We start from the raw sequence: 17,839 nt of genomic DNA, 5'->3' as shown, positions 1-17,839 counted from the left end.
TGATTCCATAAGGACTGAGAACTCATCTTTACACTATGCAAGCTTTCCTCTTTAGGACATATCAAAACAATTATAATGCTTGCTTTCTAGGCAGGCACTCTACCACTTGAGCCATTCCACCAGTCCTAATGCTTGCTTTCTAAATTTCATATTAGGTATGGAAAAAAGTCTTCCCTGAGTGAAAGTTCCCCAGGCACTAGATTGGGAAATCATCTCCCTGGGTGAAAGGCCTTGTCCGAAGCCCTCACCCACGTAACTACTTGCACCTGCATATGGGCGCCACAGAACTGGTGACTTACAGCATGCAAATAAGAGAGATCTAAATGAGCACAAAATGAAATTTTAACATTACAGCCATGATTTACATAAATACTATAATCAACTAAAATAAAGGAACACATAAGTAAAGGTTAGTAGTTCTTGAAAGGATATTATAATTCATGATGATTATATTCAGATAAGAAACAGTTCCTCATGCACCCAAGTCACATCTCAGGTAAGCAAGCCTAGATGATTACGGGGCCATTGTGTGAAAGTGAGCTACACGAAGCCCCAGACCTCCCGTAATCAATTGTGCCAATCACACGTTCTCGTGCAACATTTGGTTTGCCTGAAGTATGGACAACAGTTTGTGTTTGCCACAGAGCGGGAAGTAATTTAACACGGTGATCAGAATGTTACCTGTCTCCCCTTTTTCCTTTTCTTTCATCCTAGCTTTTCCTGAGTTGCGAAACATAAAAGCAAATGTAAAGGAAAATGCACTGCAGAAGCGATCATCTAGACGGTGACGTGCTAAGTCACTGTCTTTTGCTCAGGGAGTAGGTTTATAGTGGCTTCACAGCATCGTGTGAGGCACGAGTAGCAAGTGTTGTGAAGATCCCGGGAGAGCTATGTGAGCGCAGACACATAGCTCCACCTACAAGTTTTCAACTTTATGATGGTAAGAAAGCCATATGCAGTCAATAGAACAGTGCTTGAGTTCTGGTCTTTTCCTGGGCTAGTGATATGTACACAGTACTCTCTGGGGATGTTGGGAAATGGCACTGGGCTACAGCTGCCAGTCAACCATGAATCCCATGGTTGCCAGCTGCAGCACAGGCTTTGTGTCAGTTGAGTTCGCCCAAGTGTAAATGCAGTGTTCTGAATATGTTTAAAGTAGGCTAAGTGAAGCCATGTGTTTGGTAGGTTAGCTGTATTAAATTCATTTTTAACTGGCAATAGTTCCAACTTACGCTGGGTTTATCAGGATGTACCTCTGCTGTAAGTCAAGGAGCATCTATAACTAAAAATAAAGGTATTCGTAACTAAGTAAGAGAAAAAAAGAATGTGATCCATAAACATTCGTGTATTTCATTTCCATGTTTTTATAGAAATAAAATGACAAAAATGTGGCAATACATCTTTCTCTATATAAAACCATGCCCTTTGTAAAACCAAGTTAGAAACTGCAATATATTCCACTTTTATAGGCGATCATCTATCTATCATCTATCTGTCATCTATCAATCTATCATCTATTTATCATCTATCTAACTATCTATCTATCTATCATCTATCTATCTACTTATTTGTGATGCTGGAGATGCAACCCACGGCCTCCCAAGTGTGCTAGGCAAGCACTCAACCATTGAGTTACATCCCTGGCCCCACACACAAAATTTTTATTAGAGTACAGTCTCAGAAATTATTAAAATAGTGCCCAGGGCACTATTTTACAGGGAAACATAACAGGAATTGGTTTGTACATGTATGCCAAGTAGCTTCTCATGTGACTGTAATTAGTGGTTATGTTGTTATGTGCTTATGGTAATGCAATTATAGGAAGACATAAAATTTATAACCAGATATATTATCTCTGAACAAAAGCAGCAGTTCTCTTTCATATGGCTTAATTATATCATTTAATTATATCATACAGTTTAGTTATATCATTCCCATTCAACCTAAAAGAAAATACTCTTCAGAAAATATTTGCATAGAATAAAATGGATTTTTCTTGAATGGTTTCATAAAATCTTCATAAGTGATCGCTGAACTTCAGTGTAACTATTTACTCTATGTTTGCATTCCTATTTAAATATTTCCAATCATAAGTATATAAAAATATAATTGATATAACACCTGTTCCTTGTGGAAAATAAAACACATTACTTGATATCATGTAATCTAAATTTTATGAAGGAAAAGGATCCAGTATAAGATATCATCATATAAACCATACATTAAATGACCCTGAATAAAATATGTATTACTGACATAGGAAAGTATAACCAAAAGGGAAAAAGTAAAAACCTCAGTCTTACTTATTTTTTTCCCTTTAGACTATGTTACTGAGATTAGGTAACATGTCTACTATTAGGTAACATAGCTACTATGAAGCAGTGTCTGAATGACACCATTCTACCATTCTTCTTTTCTGCATCCTACAGTTTTCTTTCTTCCTTCCTTCCCTCCTTCTTTTTCTTCCTCCCTCCCTCCCTTCCTTCTTCCTTTCTTTTCTTTTCTTTTTTAAATAGGGTCTCACTGTGTAGTTCCAGGCAAGCCTAGACTTACTATGTAGCCCAGGCTAGACTCAAACTCTCAATCTCCTGCCTCAGCCTCTCACATGCTGGGGATACCAGCACATGCCACCACACTGAGTCCTAGGACACTTTATGATAAATGATACTCATGGGAAGACTTATAGTGAGACTGTGGTCCAAGATGGGTTGGAATGGTGTTGAAGGTGGGTGAACAGTTCGTGGGATACAGTCCAATGATCATGGAGTTCATGGACAGAACCCAGCCTGGATGGCTCCAAGTTGCTCCATTCTGTACAACGTGCTGCCATTTCAAGGTTCTCTGCATTACAGAAAAGCATGGAACTCAAATACTTCTTTTCAAACTGGATAATGTATATTTAGACCTATGTGAGATTTTTGTATCTACACTGACAAGGTTAATTCTGCATGTCCATTGAGCATTTATGGACAGACATGGGCTTTTCAACTAATGCCAAAGAATTCCCTTGCTCCCCCACTGACACACCGCCACACTTCCACGAATGCCTATGCTAGTCTCACCGTTTTCAAACTGCCCCTCGCCTTTAATATTCCAGTGAAAATGCTCTTGTTAAGAGGAACTTCATGATGATAAGTCCAATGGCAATTTCTGGGAATGTTATCTAACTTGGCACTAGGAAAATGGTTCCTGAGTTATTCCTCCTTCTAGACTGTTGGTGGCTACTCTTCTTCCTTATTTTCTTTTATGGTGGGACTAGGGCTTGAACCCAGGATTTTGCACTTGCAAAGCAGGTGCTCTACTGCTTGAGCCACATCTCCAGTCCATTTTACGCTGGTTATTTTGGAGATAGGGTCTCCCAAACAATTTACCCAGATTGGCCTTCACCCATGATCCTCCCAGTTTCAGCTTTCCAAGTAGATACAGGGCCCAGCTAGTGGCTCTTCTTTTGTATGCGGCCTCTCCTATTGGCATTTTTCAGAGCTCAGTTGGTGCATGATGCTCATGTGTACATCTTCTCTTCTGCACATCAATAGATCACATAGCCAATGCCTGATTTGACATGTTCTCTTGGCTGTTTCATAAGTATCTTCAACTGTCATAACTAAAATATTAACTGTTAAGTTTTCTGCTGTGCAGTTGTATTCTCTTCCTTGTCAGGTTTCTCTGTTACCCAGAGAATATTGTCATTATGCAGTAACAAACACCATACTTGATTCTCTCCTTAGATGCCTGCTACCCTTGACCTGGTGGCAATTTTCTATATGTCAGATCTTCATTTGAAATAATTCATTCCCTTTCTTACAGGGTGGATTGCCTATAGTACAGTTAACGTTGCCTTAAGGCTTCCATTCCTGCCTCCAAGCAATCTCTCCTTCTGTGTAATGATTAGAGTGATCTTAAATCTAATTGATGGATCAGGCACTACTCTGCCCAAAACAATTCAATATCTTCCATTGCATTTAAAGTAAATCCCAAGTCCACCTAATGGCCACCTAGTCCAGTCTCTGTGTGATCTGGTCCTTTCTATCTCTCTTACATTAGTCTTATTTCAGACTGAAAGTCAACAAGATTAAAACATAAAAATCATGGAAAAAGATTTTCCAAGATGGCGGCTAGAGGTAGGAAGCAGAAAGCGAGCCTCCTATAGTGAAATCTTGGAGAGACGCTGGAGACACACTTTGCAGGCATAATCACTGAGAAAAGGCATAACTTTGACCCCTCCACATCTCCAGCCGGTGCAGAGAATCTCCACCTCACGTTAAACAGAGAAACAAGGAGAGCCCCTGGGGCTACCAGTGGCCAGCGCCCATACAGCTTGGGAAGACGTGGACCAGGTGAGCTTCGTGGTACCACAGTACCCCCACAGACAAGCCTGGGCCAGAGCAGCATAGCCCCCTGGACAGACTGACCTCCACCCGGGGAAAAAAAGAGAAACTGAGTAATAAGCAATAAGAACAATTAAGACACGCTGGAAAGAGGGTGGGGCGCCCTGAGCGCTGAAGACTGGGGGAAGAGAAGCCTTCCCGGGACTGTAAATAAACAAGCCGGGCGGGCGGGAGAGGCTCTGGCGGGAGCAGGGCGCACGCCCAGCAACCAGGAGCCGGAAAGCTTGTGAGAGTGGCGGAGGGAGGAAAACTGCACAGGAGAGGAGGGAAGACCCACTTCTCACGTGAACTGTAAATAAACACGCAGGCCTGACAATGCGGGGGCAGTGTCACCTTTCCCAGTGCTTGGAAAGGGGAAAGCCTGTAGCAGAGGCTCCCGCACAGGAGAACTCTGAACAAACAAAGCCTGTGGGATCAGGTGAGTGCTAAGTTCACCCCAGAGATCTGCATAAATAACGCCGCCAACTACAGCAGGCTGAGAGCAGCAGGCAGGCAAGCCACAATTGCAGATACCTCAGAACTGTCTCCAGAAGCTTTTTTTTTTCTTTTTCTCTCTACCTTTGATGAGAGAACAACCGAATTACACCTGCAAGCTGAAAAACTTACTGAAACTGTATTGCATGTGAACTTGGAACACTTGGTGGGACTTTGTGTGTGTGTGTGTGTGTGTGTGTGTGTGTGTGTGAGTGTGCAGTTTTGTTCTACTTTATGCATCCTCTTTGATGAGACAAGGACAGAACAACATCTGAGGAACCATCTCCAGGACTGGAGACTGAGACGGACACCCAAATTATTAAGACTGAAACTGCATTGCATATAAACTTAGAAGTTTTTTTGTTTTTTTTTTTTTAAATTTTCTATTTTCCATTTTATTTTAATTCATTTTTATATATAGATATTACTTTCATTTACTTATTTTTTATTTTTTTTATCTTTGATTTTTAATCCTCTCTCTGTCTCTCTAATGTCTGTTCAGCTTACTGTCAATTAGTACACTAACGCTCCCTGTTTATACCTTTGAAACTCTCTTGTCTGATACCTTGTTCTGTTTTCTCCCTCTTGTTTGTATATTTGTTTTCCCCTTTTCTTTAACTTCCTGCTTTCCATCTCAGCTCACCCTTCCATTCTAAATATCACCATTGTTATTATTACAAGCTAGAAAATACTTAATTGCACACAGTACAGGGACAGTAACAACACCAAAGACAATGATGGGAAGACAGAAAAAACAGGGAAACCAGTTTCCCCACAGCAAAAAATTAGTACAGGAACCAGAGGGGAATGAAGAGAACAGAAACTCAGAGCCAGACTCCAACAAAATGAAGATAAACTATGCCAAAGGACCCAATGAAGCCCACAAGAATAATTTAAAAAAAGACATACTACAAGTACTCAATGAGAATTTTATAGAGATGATACTGGATAGGGTCAACCAAAATGTACAGGAGACACTCAAGAAATTCCAAGACAACAAAAATAGAGAATTTGAAAAAGCAAAAGAAGAAATAAAGGAAACCATAGAAGCACTGTATAAACACCAAAGTGAAAGAGAGAACACAATGAATAAATGGATAAATGAACTCAGGACAAAAATAGACAACATTAAAGAAGAAAACTGCCAGGATATGGAAAACCTCAGAAAAAAGAATGAAACAGAACTGCAAAACAAAACGGAAGGCCAATCCAGCAGAATAGAACAAACAGAAGACAGAATCTCAGAACTTGAAGATGAAATGGTAATTAAAGGAAAAACTGAAGAACTATTAATTAAACAACTCAAGACCTGTGAAAAGAAAATGCAAGAATTCACTGACTCCATCAAAAGACCAAACTTGAGAATCATGGGCATCGAAGAAGGAGAAGAGGTGCAAGCGAAGGGAATGTGTAATATATTCAACAAAATAATAAAGGAAAATTTCCCAAATCTAGAGCAAGATATTCCCGTACAGATGCAAGAGGCCTCCAGGACACCAAACAGACCAGATCAAAATAGAACTACTCCATAACATATCATCATTAAAACAACAAGTTCAGAAACTAGGGAAAGAATATTGAAGGCTGTAAGAGAGAAAAAACAAGTAACATACAAAGGTAAACCCATCAAAATCACAGCAGACTTCTCAACAGAAACATTAAAAGCAAGAAGAGCGTGGGGTGAGATCTTCCGGGCATTGAATGAAAATAACTTCAACCCCAGGATACTCTACCCAGCAAAGCTATCATTCAAAATAGATGATATCTTCCATGATAAGCAGAAACTAAAACAATATGTGACCACAAAGCCACCATTACAAAAGATTCTGCAAGGGATTCTGCACACAGAAAGTGAAACCCAACTTAACCATGAAAAGACAGGCAGCACCAAACCACAGGAAAAGAAAAAGCAAGACAGTAGAGAGTAACATCAAGTGAGGTACACACAATCAAACCTTCAAACAACTAAGACAACTAAATGGCAGGAATCACCACATACCTATCAGTACTAACGCTTAATGTTAACGGACTTAATTCACCCATCAAAAGACACCGTTTGACAAAATGGATTAAAAAAGAAGATCCAACAATTTGTTGCTTACAGGAGACTCATCTCACCGACAGAAATAAGCATAGGCTTAGGATGAAAGGCTGGAAGATTTACCAAGCCAATGGCCCCGAAAACAGGCAGGAGTAGCAATACTTATCTCTGACAAAGTAGACTTCAAACCTACATTGATCAAATGAGATAAAGAAGGACATTCCATACTAATAAAAGGGGAAATAGACCAAAAGGAAATAATAATCATCAATCTGTACGCACCCAATGTCAACGCACCCAATTTCATCAAACATACCCTGAAAGACCTAAAAGCATATATTAATGCCAACACAGTGGTTGTGGGAGACTTTAACACCCCATTATCATCAATAGATAGGTCATCCAAACAAAAAATCAATAAAGAAATCCAAGATCTAAAATATGCAATAGATCAAATGGACCTAGTAGATGTCTACAGAACATTTCATCCAACCTCTACACAATATACATTCTTCTCAGCAGCCCATGGAACCTTCTCCAAAATAGATCATATCCTAGGGCACAAAGCAAGCCTCAGCAAATATAAGAAAATAGAAATAATACCTTGCATACTATCTGATCACAATGCAGTAAAAGTAGAATTCAACAACAAAAGTAAAGACAAAAAACATGCAAACAGCTGGAAACTAAATAACTCATTACTTAATGAAGAATGGATCATCGATGCAATAAAAGAGGAAATTAAAAAGTTCCTGGAAGTCAATGAAAATGAAAACACAACCTACCGGAACCTATGGGACACAGCTAAGGCGGTCCTGAGAGGAAAGTTTATAGCCATGAGTGCATATATTAAAAAGACTGAAAGATCCCAAATCAATGACCTAATGATACATCTCAAACTCCTAGAAAAACAAGAACAAGCAAATCCCAAAACAAAGAGAAGGAGAGAAATAATAAAAATAAGAGCTGAAATCAACGAAATAGAAACCAAAAAAACCATACAAAGAATTAATGAAACAAAAAGTTGGTTCTTTGAAAAAATAAACAAGATCGATAGACCCCTGGCAAACCTGACTAAAATGAGGAGAGAAAAAACCCAAATTAGTAGAATTAGGAATGCAAAAGGGGAGATAACAACAAACACCATGGAAGTCCAGGAAATCATCAGAGACTACTTTGAGAACCTATATTCAAATAAATTTGAAAATCTAAAAGAAATGGACAGATTTCTAGATATATATGATCATCCAAAACTGAACCAAGATAAATTAATCACCTGAATAGATCTATAACACAAAATGAAATTGAAGCAGCAATCAAGAGTCTCCCCAAAAAGAAAAGTCCAGGACCTGATGGATTCTCTGCTGAATTCTATCAGACCTTTAAAGAAGAACTGATACCAACCCTCCTTAAACTGTTCCATGAAATAGAAAGGGAAGGAAAACTGCCAAACACATTTTATGAAGCCAATATTACACTTATCCCAAAACCAGGCAAAGACACCTCCAAAAAGGAGAACTATAGGCTAATCTCCTTAATGAACATTGATGCAAAAATCCTCAACAAAATAATGGCAAACCAAATTTAGCAACACATCAAAAAGATTATTCACCACGACCAAGTAGGCTTCATCCCAGGGATGCAGGGGTGGTTCAACATACAAAAATCAATAAACGTAATAAACCGCATTAACAGAAGCAAAGACAAAAACCACTTGATCATCTCAATAGATGTAGAAAAAGCCTTTGAGGAGCTAAAAATATACGATGGAGAAATAGCAGCCTCTTCAACAAAAACTGCTGGGAAAACTGGTTAGCAGTCTGCAAAAAACTGAAACTAGATCCATGTATATCACCCTGTACCAAGATTAACTCAAAATGGATCAAGGATCTTAATATCAGACCTCAAACTCTAAAGTTGATACAGGAAAGAGTAGGAAATACTCTGGAGTTAGTAGGTATAGGTAAGAACTTTCTCAATGAAACCCCAGCAGCACAGCAACTAAGAGATAGCATAGATAAATGGGACCTCATAAAGCTAAAAAGCTTCTGTTTGTCAAAAGAAATGGTCTCTAAACTGAAGAGAACACCCACAGAGTGGGAGAAAATATTTGCCAACTATACATCAGACAAAGGACTGATAACCAGAATATATAGGGACTTAAAAAACTAAATTTTCCCAAAACTAATGAACCAATAAAGAAATGGGCAAGTGAACTAAACAGAACTTTCTCAAAAGAAGAAATTCAAATGGCCAGAAAACACATGAAAAAATGCTCACCATCTCTAGCAATAAAGGAAATGCAAATTAAAACCATGCTAAGATTCCACCTCACCCCTGTTAGAATAGCCATCATCAGCAACACCACCAACAACAGGTGTTGGCGAGGATGCGGGGAAAAAGGAACCCTCTTACACTGTTGGTGGGAATGTATACTAGTACAACCACTCTGGAAAAAAATTTGGAGGCTACTTAAAAAGCTGGACATCGATCTACCATTTGATCCAGCAATACCACTCCTGGGGATATACCCAAAAGACTGTGACACAGGTTACTCCAGAGGCACCTGCACACGCATGTTTATTGCAGCACTATTCACAATAGCCAAGTTAAGGAAGCAGCCAAGATGCCCCACTACTGATGAATTGATCAAGAAAATGTGGTATCTATACACAATGGAATTTTATGCAGCCATGAAGAAGAACGAAATGTTATCATTCGCTGGTAAATGGATGGAATTGGAGAACATCATTCTGAGTGAGGTTAGCCTGGCCCAAAAGACCAAAAATCGTATGTTCTCCCTCATATGTGGACATTAGATCAAGGGCAAACACAACAATGGGATTAGACTATGAGCACATGATAAAAGCGAGAGCACACAAGGGAGGGGTGAGGATAGGTAAGACACCTAAAAAATTAGCTAGCATTTGTTGCCCTTAATGCAGAGAAACTAAAGCAGATACCTTAAATGCAACTGAGGCCAATAGGAAAAGGGGTACAGGTACTAGAGAAAAGATTAGATCAAAAAGAATTAACCTAGAAGGTAACACCCATGTACAGGAAATCAATGTGAATCAATACCCTGTATAGCTATCCTTATCTCAACCAGCAAAAACTCTTGTCCCTTCCTGTTATTGCTTATACTCTCTCTACAACAAAATTAGAAATAAGGGCAAAATAGTTTCTGCTGGGTATTGAGGGGTTGGGGGGGAGAGGGAGGGGGTGGAGTGGGTGGTAAGGGAGGGGGTGGGGGCAGGGGGGAGAAATGAACGAAGCCTTGTATGCACATATGAATAATAAAAGAAAAAAAATCATGGGATAATGATCTATAGATAAGATAAAAGGAAACAGTTATCAGAATGAATGTGAATACTGTAGACTTATTGCAATCAAATTCTATTCATTTGGGCTAACAAAATGAACTCCATTACAATGCCACTTACAAGAAAAATGCAAGCAACTTAAGACAAGGAAATTGTATGCTAGACAAGCAACTTGAAGAGGCCAGTTCACCAGGGCCACTGGGGTCCTTGTATAGATGCCCAGAGACAGTCACTGCAGAGGGAAAAGATGCTTGGTTCTGATGGAACCAAAAGGAGAATGCAGGTGGGAAAGGCTTAGAGTGAAATATTACTTGGACCTTAAATTACCCAACTTGGAGCTACCATACCTCCAGACTTCCTTTGTGAGATAATATATGCTACAATTTTAATTGAGTCTTCTCTCCTTTCAGCTGAAAGACTGGTGCCCATGAGATGAGGCCCATGAGCTGCACACAGAGATGTATCACAGTGTTCTGTGGTCCTAGGTATGAGCTTGAAGCTATGTTGATCTTTAAGCACCTTCCAGATGTCTGTCCTCATGTCTTATGGGACTTGGACTTATCCTTGTCTATTTTCCTTGTTGAAATCCTCGTTCTCAGGACTGCTCTGTCACTGCTTTGTAGAGAACCATCACTTTCGACTTTATGGGATTCTGCTTAGCTGCACAGAATGGGAACAGAGCCTATCACTTAGATTTTCATTACTGGTGGGAGGGAATTGGATACTATTATAGGGCCCTATATTTTTTTTAACTTAATGTTGGGGAATAAATCCAGCCTAGAAAGGAGCTAAAGTCCATCTGGGCAGCCCAACTAGCAATTTATCATCTTCCAGCAGCCACTTCCGGCAATGGTACAGAATGTTTCTTCTGAAGATGACATTTGGTGTAATTCCAGTGTGTTATGTAACAGAGGTTAGTACAAGAGACATGTTAACTTTGGTCACTTGGAGATCAGTTCTGTTCTTGGGAAATGTGAGAATGGGGCCTAGGTTAATTCCAAACTGAGCTGGTGAAATTGCTTAATCCTCTCCATAAATCTGACTTAAAAGCAGATTTCTAGTTGTGGTTTTTCTTATTCTTTGATATTTTTTGAGTAATAAAGACAAACATAAATGGGAAGAAAACCAATTCTTTATCCAAGTCAGGAGTTTGGAGGACAGCAAGTGAAACTGAGAACCACCTCATCCCTCCCCTCTAGCCCCAGTCCTCAGGATGAGGCTGCCTTGCTTTTTCCTCCTTCTGTACTTTCCTTAGCTGTCAACTGCAACTACTTTTGCTAATCTGAGAAAGTCCAAAGTCTACTTGGAGTCAGTCCACTTAAAATAGGGATGGAACTTTCCTAAGAAGTACTGCAGAAAAGTTGTAATGGGAATTTATCTTGAAAAAGTAGTTTATAAAACTATTCTATTGTATTTAAGATTGAGTCATAGTAATAGTAACTACATTACATGAAATAAACAGAATAAATCAAGTTTGTTCAGGGTATAATTTTTCCAACATAATTGGAAATGAATGATGTCTGTATTTAGATTTCTGTTTCTGACACAAATTATGACAAACATAGCTGCTTATGACCATTCCCAATTATCAGATCGCAGTTCTGTAGGCCTCAAATCCTATTCAGTGGGCTTGGCTGGGTTGTAAGCCCAGGATCTAACAGGTGTGGGTCTCCCCTGGAGGCTCTGGGCCAAAGCTACTTCCCAGCTCACTTAGGTAGCTGGCAGAATTCAGTTCCTTGTGGCTGTCAGGCTGAGTCCCTATTTCCTTGCTGTCAGCTTCTATAGGCCACCACACTCATTGTCCCAGTGTCGCCTGCATCTTCATGAGAAACTAAGCTGTAATCCTTCTTTTCCTTGAATTTCTCTGACTTCCCCTTCAGTTACTGCTTATGAGGGGCTCATGTGATCAGATCAGGCCACCTGGAGTATCTACCTGCTGTCATATTGTTAATGTGATCACAAGAGAGACGTCTCATTAGATTCACAAGGGAGGGAATTATACAAGGGCAAAGGTCATTGGGGGTCATCTTTAGAACTCTGCACAATATCACAGTAGCACAATATGGCATTGTTCACTTCATGTTTAACGTTGGTAAGTAAAACCATAATAAACAGTCATTGAGGGCATCTTTGGTCATTCCAAGGGTGAATATTAATCAGGGATATTGAAATGATTCCTGTTTGATGTGTTTGTCATGTCTTCTGCAGGGACTGGCAAGTTGAACTTTCCTGGCCTCTGTTGTTAGTAATTCTGATGGTGATCCCAACATTTCTACACCATTTTTTACCTCCCAAAACCTTGCATCTTTTGCAAGATTTACAATTTAATTTCACAATCAATTTGTATTTGCTTTGTTGGATGCTATGCAATACACTACAGTCAGAGAGAGATCAGTGGATATAAATCAGTGGATATAGTAGTGTGAAGCCATGAAGGTGAAATACTCTTTCAAAGTCACTATTGAGCAGCTGGAATTGGAACTCAGTCTCATCCTTAAAAAGTTACCTATTGCAACCTTTAGCAATTGTTAATTAATATCCATTCATGTACTACACTCTGCATAAAATTATAATCCTTAGTTTTTCTTCCCGATAACCTCTGCCACATCTGAGAAGCCTCTCTCACCATGGCAGAATCAATTCATTTCTCCAGGCTGCTCCTGGATTCATTCACTGTCCTTAGCAGACCTTACCCAACAGTTCGTGTCTTCATCTGCCCAGACAAATACTAAATAAATTGGAATAAATTCCAGAGAAATGGTATAGGTTTAGGGTGGACCAGTGGGTCTCTGTTAGGGGTGATTTTTTCCTTCTCCTTTCCCTCCTGGAGGATTTTTGGTAACAAATGGAAATGCTTTTGGTCACAATGGGTGTGGTGAAGATGCTATTGGCATTTGTGGAGGAAGCTGAGCTGTGGTTAAACATTCTGCAGTGCACAGGACAGTCCCACGTGCAAGCCAAAATGGGTATCCATCCCAGATGTTAATAGTGTTAATGTTGAGAAATCCTGAGTTAGACAATACATGTAGATAGTCAGTCCTCAGACTGAGATGAAACCAGAAGATAAAAAGTCAGAATTGTGGAATTTTCTTGCATTTCTATTACTATAAAATTTAAGAAGCCAGGAGCACATTGGAAAACTAGAAGAGCTAAAGTCTGGTCATATACGAGCCACTCACGGCTGCATGACGAAAGAACTTCACATTACTGTTATGGCACAATGACAAGGAAGGAACACTTGGGGTGTATCCACTCTTGTGAGCTCCTCTGAAGCGAAGGAAGAGAGACTGAAAACAACCAAACGAAGACAAAAAAGTAGATGTGGCTCATTCTTTAAGAGGATACCTGAATGTCCATGTTAGAGAAGGCATCTGTGTGTTGCATCTTCCACTCACAGGTCAAGTTAGTGTAGAGCAGTGGTTCACAAAGTGTGGTCCCTGGAACTACAGCACCAGCACCCAGCTGGAAACTTGTTAGAAATGCATGTCTCATGATGCATTCATTCCAGCTCTACTGAATCAGAAACTCTGGGGATGAGCACAGTAAATATGGATACAATACAACAAGACTTTATGTGGTCCTGATGCATGCACATGGGTAAGAAATAATACAGCTGCTCATCAAGTCTCCTGATTTGCTCCACTAATGATGTTCTAGCCCTGGGCTGGGCAAAGGTTCATTTTACTGATTCCCTTTGAAGGATAGCTTTGGTCTGAAGCAATCTAAGCTGTTGTTTAGACCATTTTCCCTACAGATGTCATTGTCCTATAGTGCAATAATACTGCACCAAGAACTATGTTCTTCTTTACACATATTAGTCCATGCAGTCTATCAGCAGCAGTGGAGTGGCAGTATCAATGCACTCGCAAAAGTAAGGAGACAGGGCTGGCCACATGGGGCTCAGTTCAATCCCCAGTTTTGCCAAAACCAAACAAAACAGCAAGGAAACAGCCAACAGAGCTTAAGTATCTTGCTTGAAGCCATGCAGTTAGTAACTGTTGAAGCAGAAACAGAAGCTATGTCTATGTCAGCAAAGCCCATATTGCCTATGTGTCCTCAACCAACAGTGGTGTCACAGCCCAGCAATTCAATTGTAAATTGAAAACACCACAAGTGGGAAATGAATTTAATTCACCTAAGCTACAGGCCATCCTAGTTCAGGGGTGCATGATGCTGTGATTAGGGACCACCTGGGAGCCGTGGGCACTGCAGTTGGCCAGCAGTGTGAGAGCAGACAGAACCATACAGCATGAGTCCAAGAAAAGATCCAAATTCAAAGTTCCAACCACAGTTTCCAATCAATGTGTATCTTCATCATTGTAATGTCTAAAATGAAGTCTAACTGTCATAAGACAGGACCATCTATGCTATGGACCAGGGGTTTTCTGATGACAAAGACACTTGGGATACTTGGCCTTTTATTTATTAAGCAATTTCCCTTAATTAGATTTCCTAGTGTCTTTTATTTTAGTAAGAAAGGCAGGAGCACCACTGCTTCAGAGTATGCTGCAACATTAGGTTATGATTTTTATAGGCTTTTTAAAGGAATTATATATGCTATATAAACCTTTGTATTTGGATCAGGTCCACCTACTGGACCAAGAAACACTATTTTGTTTTCATTTGGTAATATTGTTAGATAGAACAACATTGCTATTGGTTTTCAGAATAGTACAGAAATGTTGACATGATTTAACTGAGTGTTTATGTCTTCTAATCTTCACAGAAGTTTCTCAGTGAATTTAGAATATATTCCAAAATGTTTTGCATAAATTTTTTTCTTTTCAACCTAAAAGTGAATCCTATGAGAATCCTATTCTTTAATTCCACAAGAGAAAAGATTTTTAATTGTTTGTCTTTTGTAAAAGAATAGGGAATCCAAATACCTGACATAATGGATACGTATTTCTTCAAATTATATTACATTAACATTACAATGACATAATAAAAGAAACTTGAAAAACAGACAGTGGAATTGCACAGAAGGTTTGCATGCCTTTGTGCTACTCCAATTGGAAAGAAATAAGGGGGCCACTATGGCAGAAGAAGAAAAGCGTGGGCAAAGATTCATAAAGATTTAATTCTTCTAGGAGAATATAGAAAGAAAGTCAAGGCCATAAAAAATTCAAACTACATTTTCTTATTTGTCTAAAAAGTCCAGAGTGCCAAAAGTACAATGTTTGTGGCCTTAACACTCCACGGGACACAATTTTCCTCAAGGTTACTACCTACCGGTTACTCGAAGCTTATCCGTACCAACCACAACTTCCTTGTCATCAGTGGTGAACAGTGGCTTGCCATCTCTGGAGTGGATCTGAAACTGCTGACTCTGGACTTGGACCATTTGGGGACCTGAAGGATCAGTTAACAGGGTTTATGACAAACAGTTCACTATGAACAGCATTCAGATCTCTACTTTCACACGCATCACCTAGTACCAATAGCTGAGCACTTAGGGTGACAGTAATTTTATTGATTCTATAGTTGAACTTTATAAGTTTTAAGCCTAAACCTATTAAAATTAAAATTTCAATTACATGTTAATCTATATCAAATATGATTGAATACATTAATTTGAAAGTGAATTTTTTTCGTGTATTTAAAACTTGCAGAAAACAAAATAATTCGTCTACTCATAATTAAATTTGTGTTCTTATGGTATTAACCAGCTAAGGATTTTTAGACTATGAAATGCAAGATTTGTGAAAGACCATTTTACAAATAGCTTGCTCGAGTGGTTTGAGTTCACCCAGGAATGAAGGCTGTCCTGACTCACCACGTGCCCTTTTCCTCAGAAATGTCCCCTCCTGCTCCTGGAGAAATAGACATGACCACGGAAGAACATCCTCCTATTTTTGCCTTTCCTTTGCCACCTGGCCACTGTGCCTCTGGGTGGTTTTGTGTTCAGTTTCTTGGTAACTGGCTCCTATGCCCAGCTACCAACAACCAGGGCATTCGTCCTGGGTGTTTCCCCATTTCTCTTTGTGCTCCCAAAATTTCCAGTCCAGGCAGGTGGCATCAAACTAATCTTTTTAGGACACAGCTGTCACCATCTGCTTAGGAAACTGGAGAGTTCCCCTGCTGTTTTATGCTAGCTTTGCATTCTTGTCTATAAAAGCAAGTTTTTGAGAAAATGGGTCATACCTGAGAATTTGTGTGTGTCCCTATGACCCTCATAGCACTCATCAAAATTGTTGGGCACCAGGTAGATATGAAATAATAGCTTTTCAATTAACGAGTTATTCAGTTTTGTATATTGTCATCACAGTGTTCTACATAATTTTATTCATTCATATTTCAAAAGCTTCCCCTGATTTTTCATCTAAATACATAAATATTTTTGGTGAGAGAAGAAGTTATGAATTGAAGCTCACTTTTCTCTATTTTCTTTTTCTTAAGAAAACCTGTCTTTCTTCTTTTACAGTTAAATGTATTTTCCCTTTTCTGAGACAGGGTCATGTTTCACACCTCCTGGTCATTGATGCATGTTGCATATGTATTACGTAAACACTGCTCTACACTGAATGATGGGTATAAAGTTACCTGAGCATAAAACCAAGGACAGAATGAGGATAATCTATTCACTACGCATTTACTTACTGTTTTGTTTATTGGAAGTTTCTACAACAATTATGGGAGATCTCACTAAATGTAAGGGGCAATATGTATGCTTATAAGGCTAATATTTGAACAATAACAGCTATTTTATTGTTCATTGATGAAATACTCAACAAATTAGTCTAGTTTCATACTATTTATGAGTAGCAAGACCATGCAAATGCTTCCAAAATAAAACGCAAGAAAATGAGTCTGTTCCCTTGAACTCAAATTTACTACGGGCTTTTACGTACAAGAGTTCCAGGACATCCTGATAAGTACTGTACTACATATTTGGACAGTGCTTGATGAGAGCCCAACAGGAAATTCATGGTCTGGCTCCTGAAGTAAGGGGCATCCAAGGGAAGGGATGCCTGATCTGACCTTGAAGAGAGAGTTCGTGTTTCCTGATAAAGTGGGCACAAGGCACTTGAGGTGGAAGGACCTGTCATAGCAACCACATGCAGGTGAATTCAACTCCCCCTCTACTTTATTAAAAAATATAGAGCGACTGAATGCGTACACTTAAATGTTTCTACTTCAGAAAAAAACTGTAGTATTCTCCAAGCAATAACACAGCCCACAATTACCTAGTTTGTAATCAATCTTTTAACTTCTATTGATATTTTACCAAGTTTTAAAACCTTATTAGATATTGATCAGAGCTGAGGACATAGTTAACTTTTCCAGCAGAGATCTTTAAGGAAAAAAGTTCAAACTTTACCTTGTTCATAAGAAAAGTAACTGCCTGTAAATTATCATTTTAAATGAAAGATTTAATACAAAGGAGGAAAAGTTAAAGGCTTTATGATATGATTAATTAAATTTGTAAAAATGACTTAAGGATTTTTCTAGAGAAAATACTATTAAGTTCTTCCTCACATTTAGTATGCCTCAGTAGCAACCACCTTTTCCCTCATGATATCTTTAGGATAACATCATTTAAAAAATGACGAAGTGTTTTTTACAAAGGAAATACATGCTCTGCTGCTGCAAATATGAAACCATAGAGAAAG

The 17,839-nt window shown here is 39.1% G+C and overlaps 1 protein-coding gene across 3 annotated transcripts in view; it reads right to left on the bottom strand.

Annotated features, from left to right (window-relative positions):
• The window catches only part of Sgcg (sarcoglycan gamma), a 92,263-nt gene that overhangs the window by 19,893 nt on the left and 54,531 nt on the right, over positions 1-17,839 (bottom strand). For 2 of the 3 annotated variants that reach the window (XM_074043723.1, XM_074043724.1), the window contains exon 5: positions 15,459-15,578. The exons of the other annotated variant lie outside the window; for it this stretch is intronic. In XM_074043723.1, coding sequence (XP_073899824.1) covers positions 15,459-15,578 — 120 coding nt within the window. The remainder of the gene's footprint in view (positions 1-15,458; positions 15,579-17,839) is intronic. 3 annotated transcript variants of the gene reach the window in all.

Source organism: Castor canadensis, chromosome 10 (assembly GCF_047511655.1).
Source record: "Castor canadensis chromosome 10, mCasCan1.hap1v2, whole genome shotgun sequence".
NCBI classification, from domain to species: Eukaryota; Metazoa; Chordata; class Mammalia; order Rodentia; family Castoridae; genus Castor; species Castor canadensis.
The sequence above is the reverse complement of the archived record's forward strand: the minus strand, read 5'-3'. Positions and strand labels throughout refer to the sequence as shown.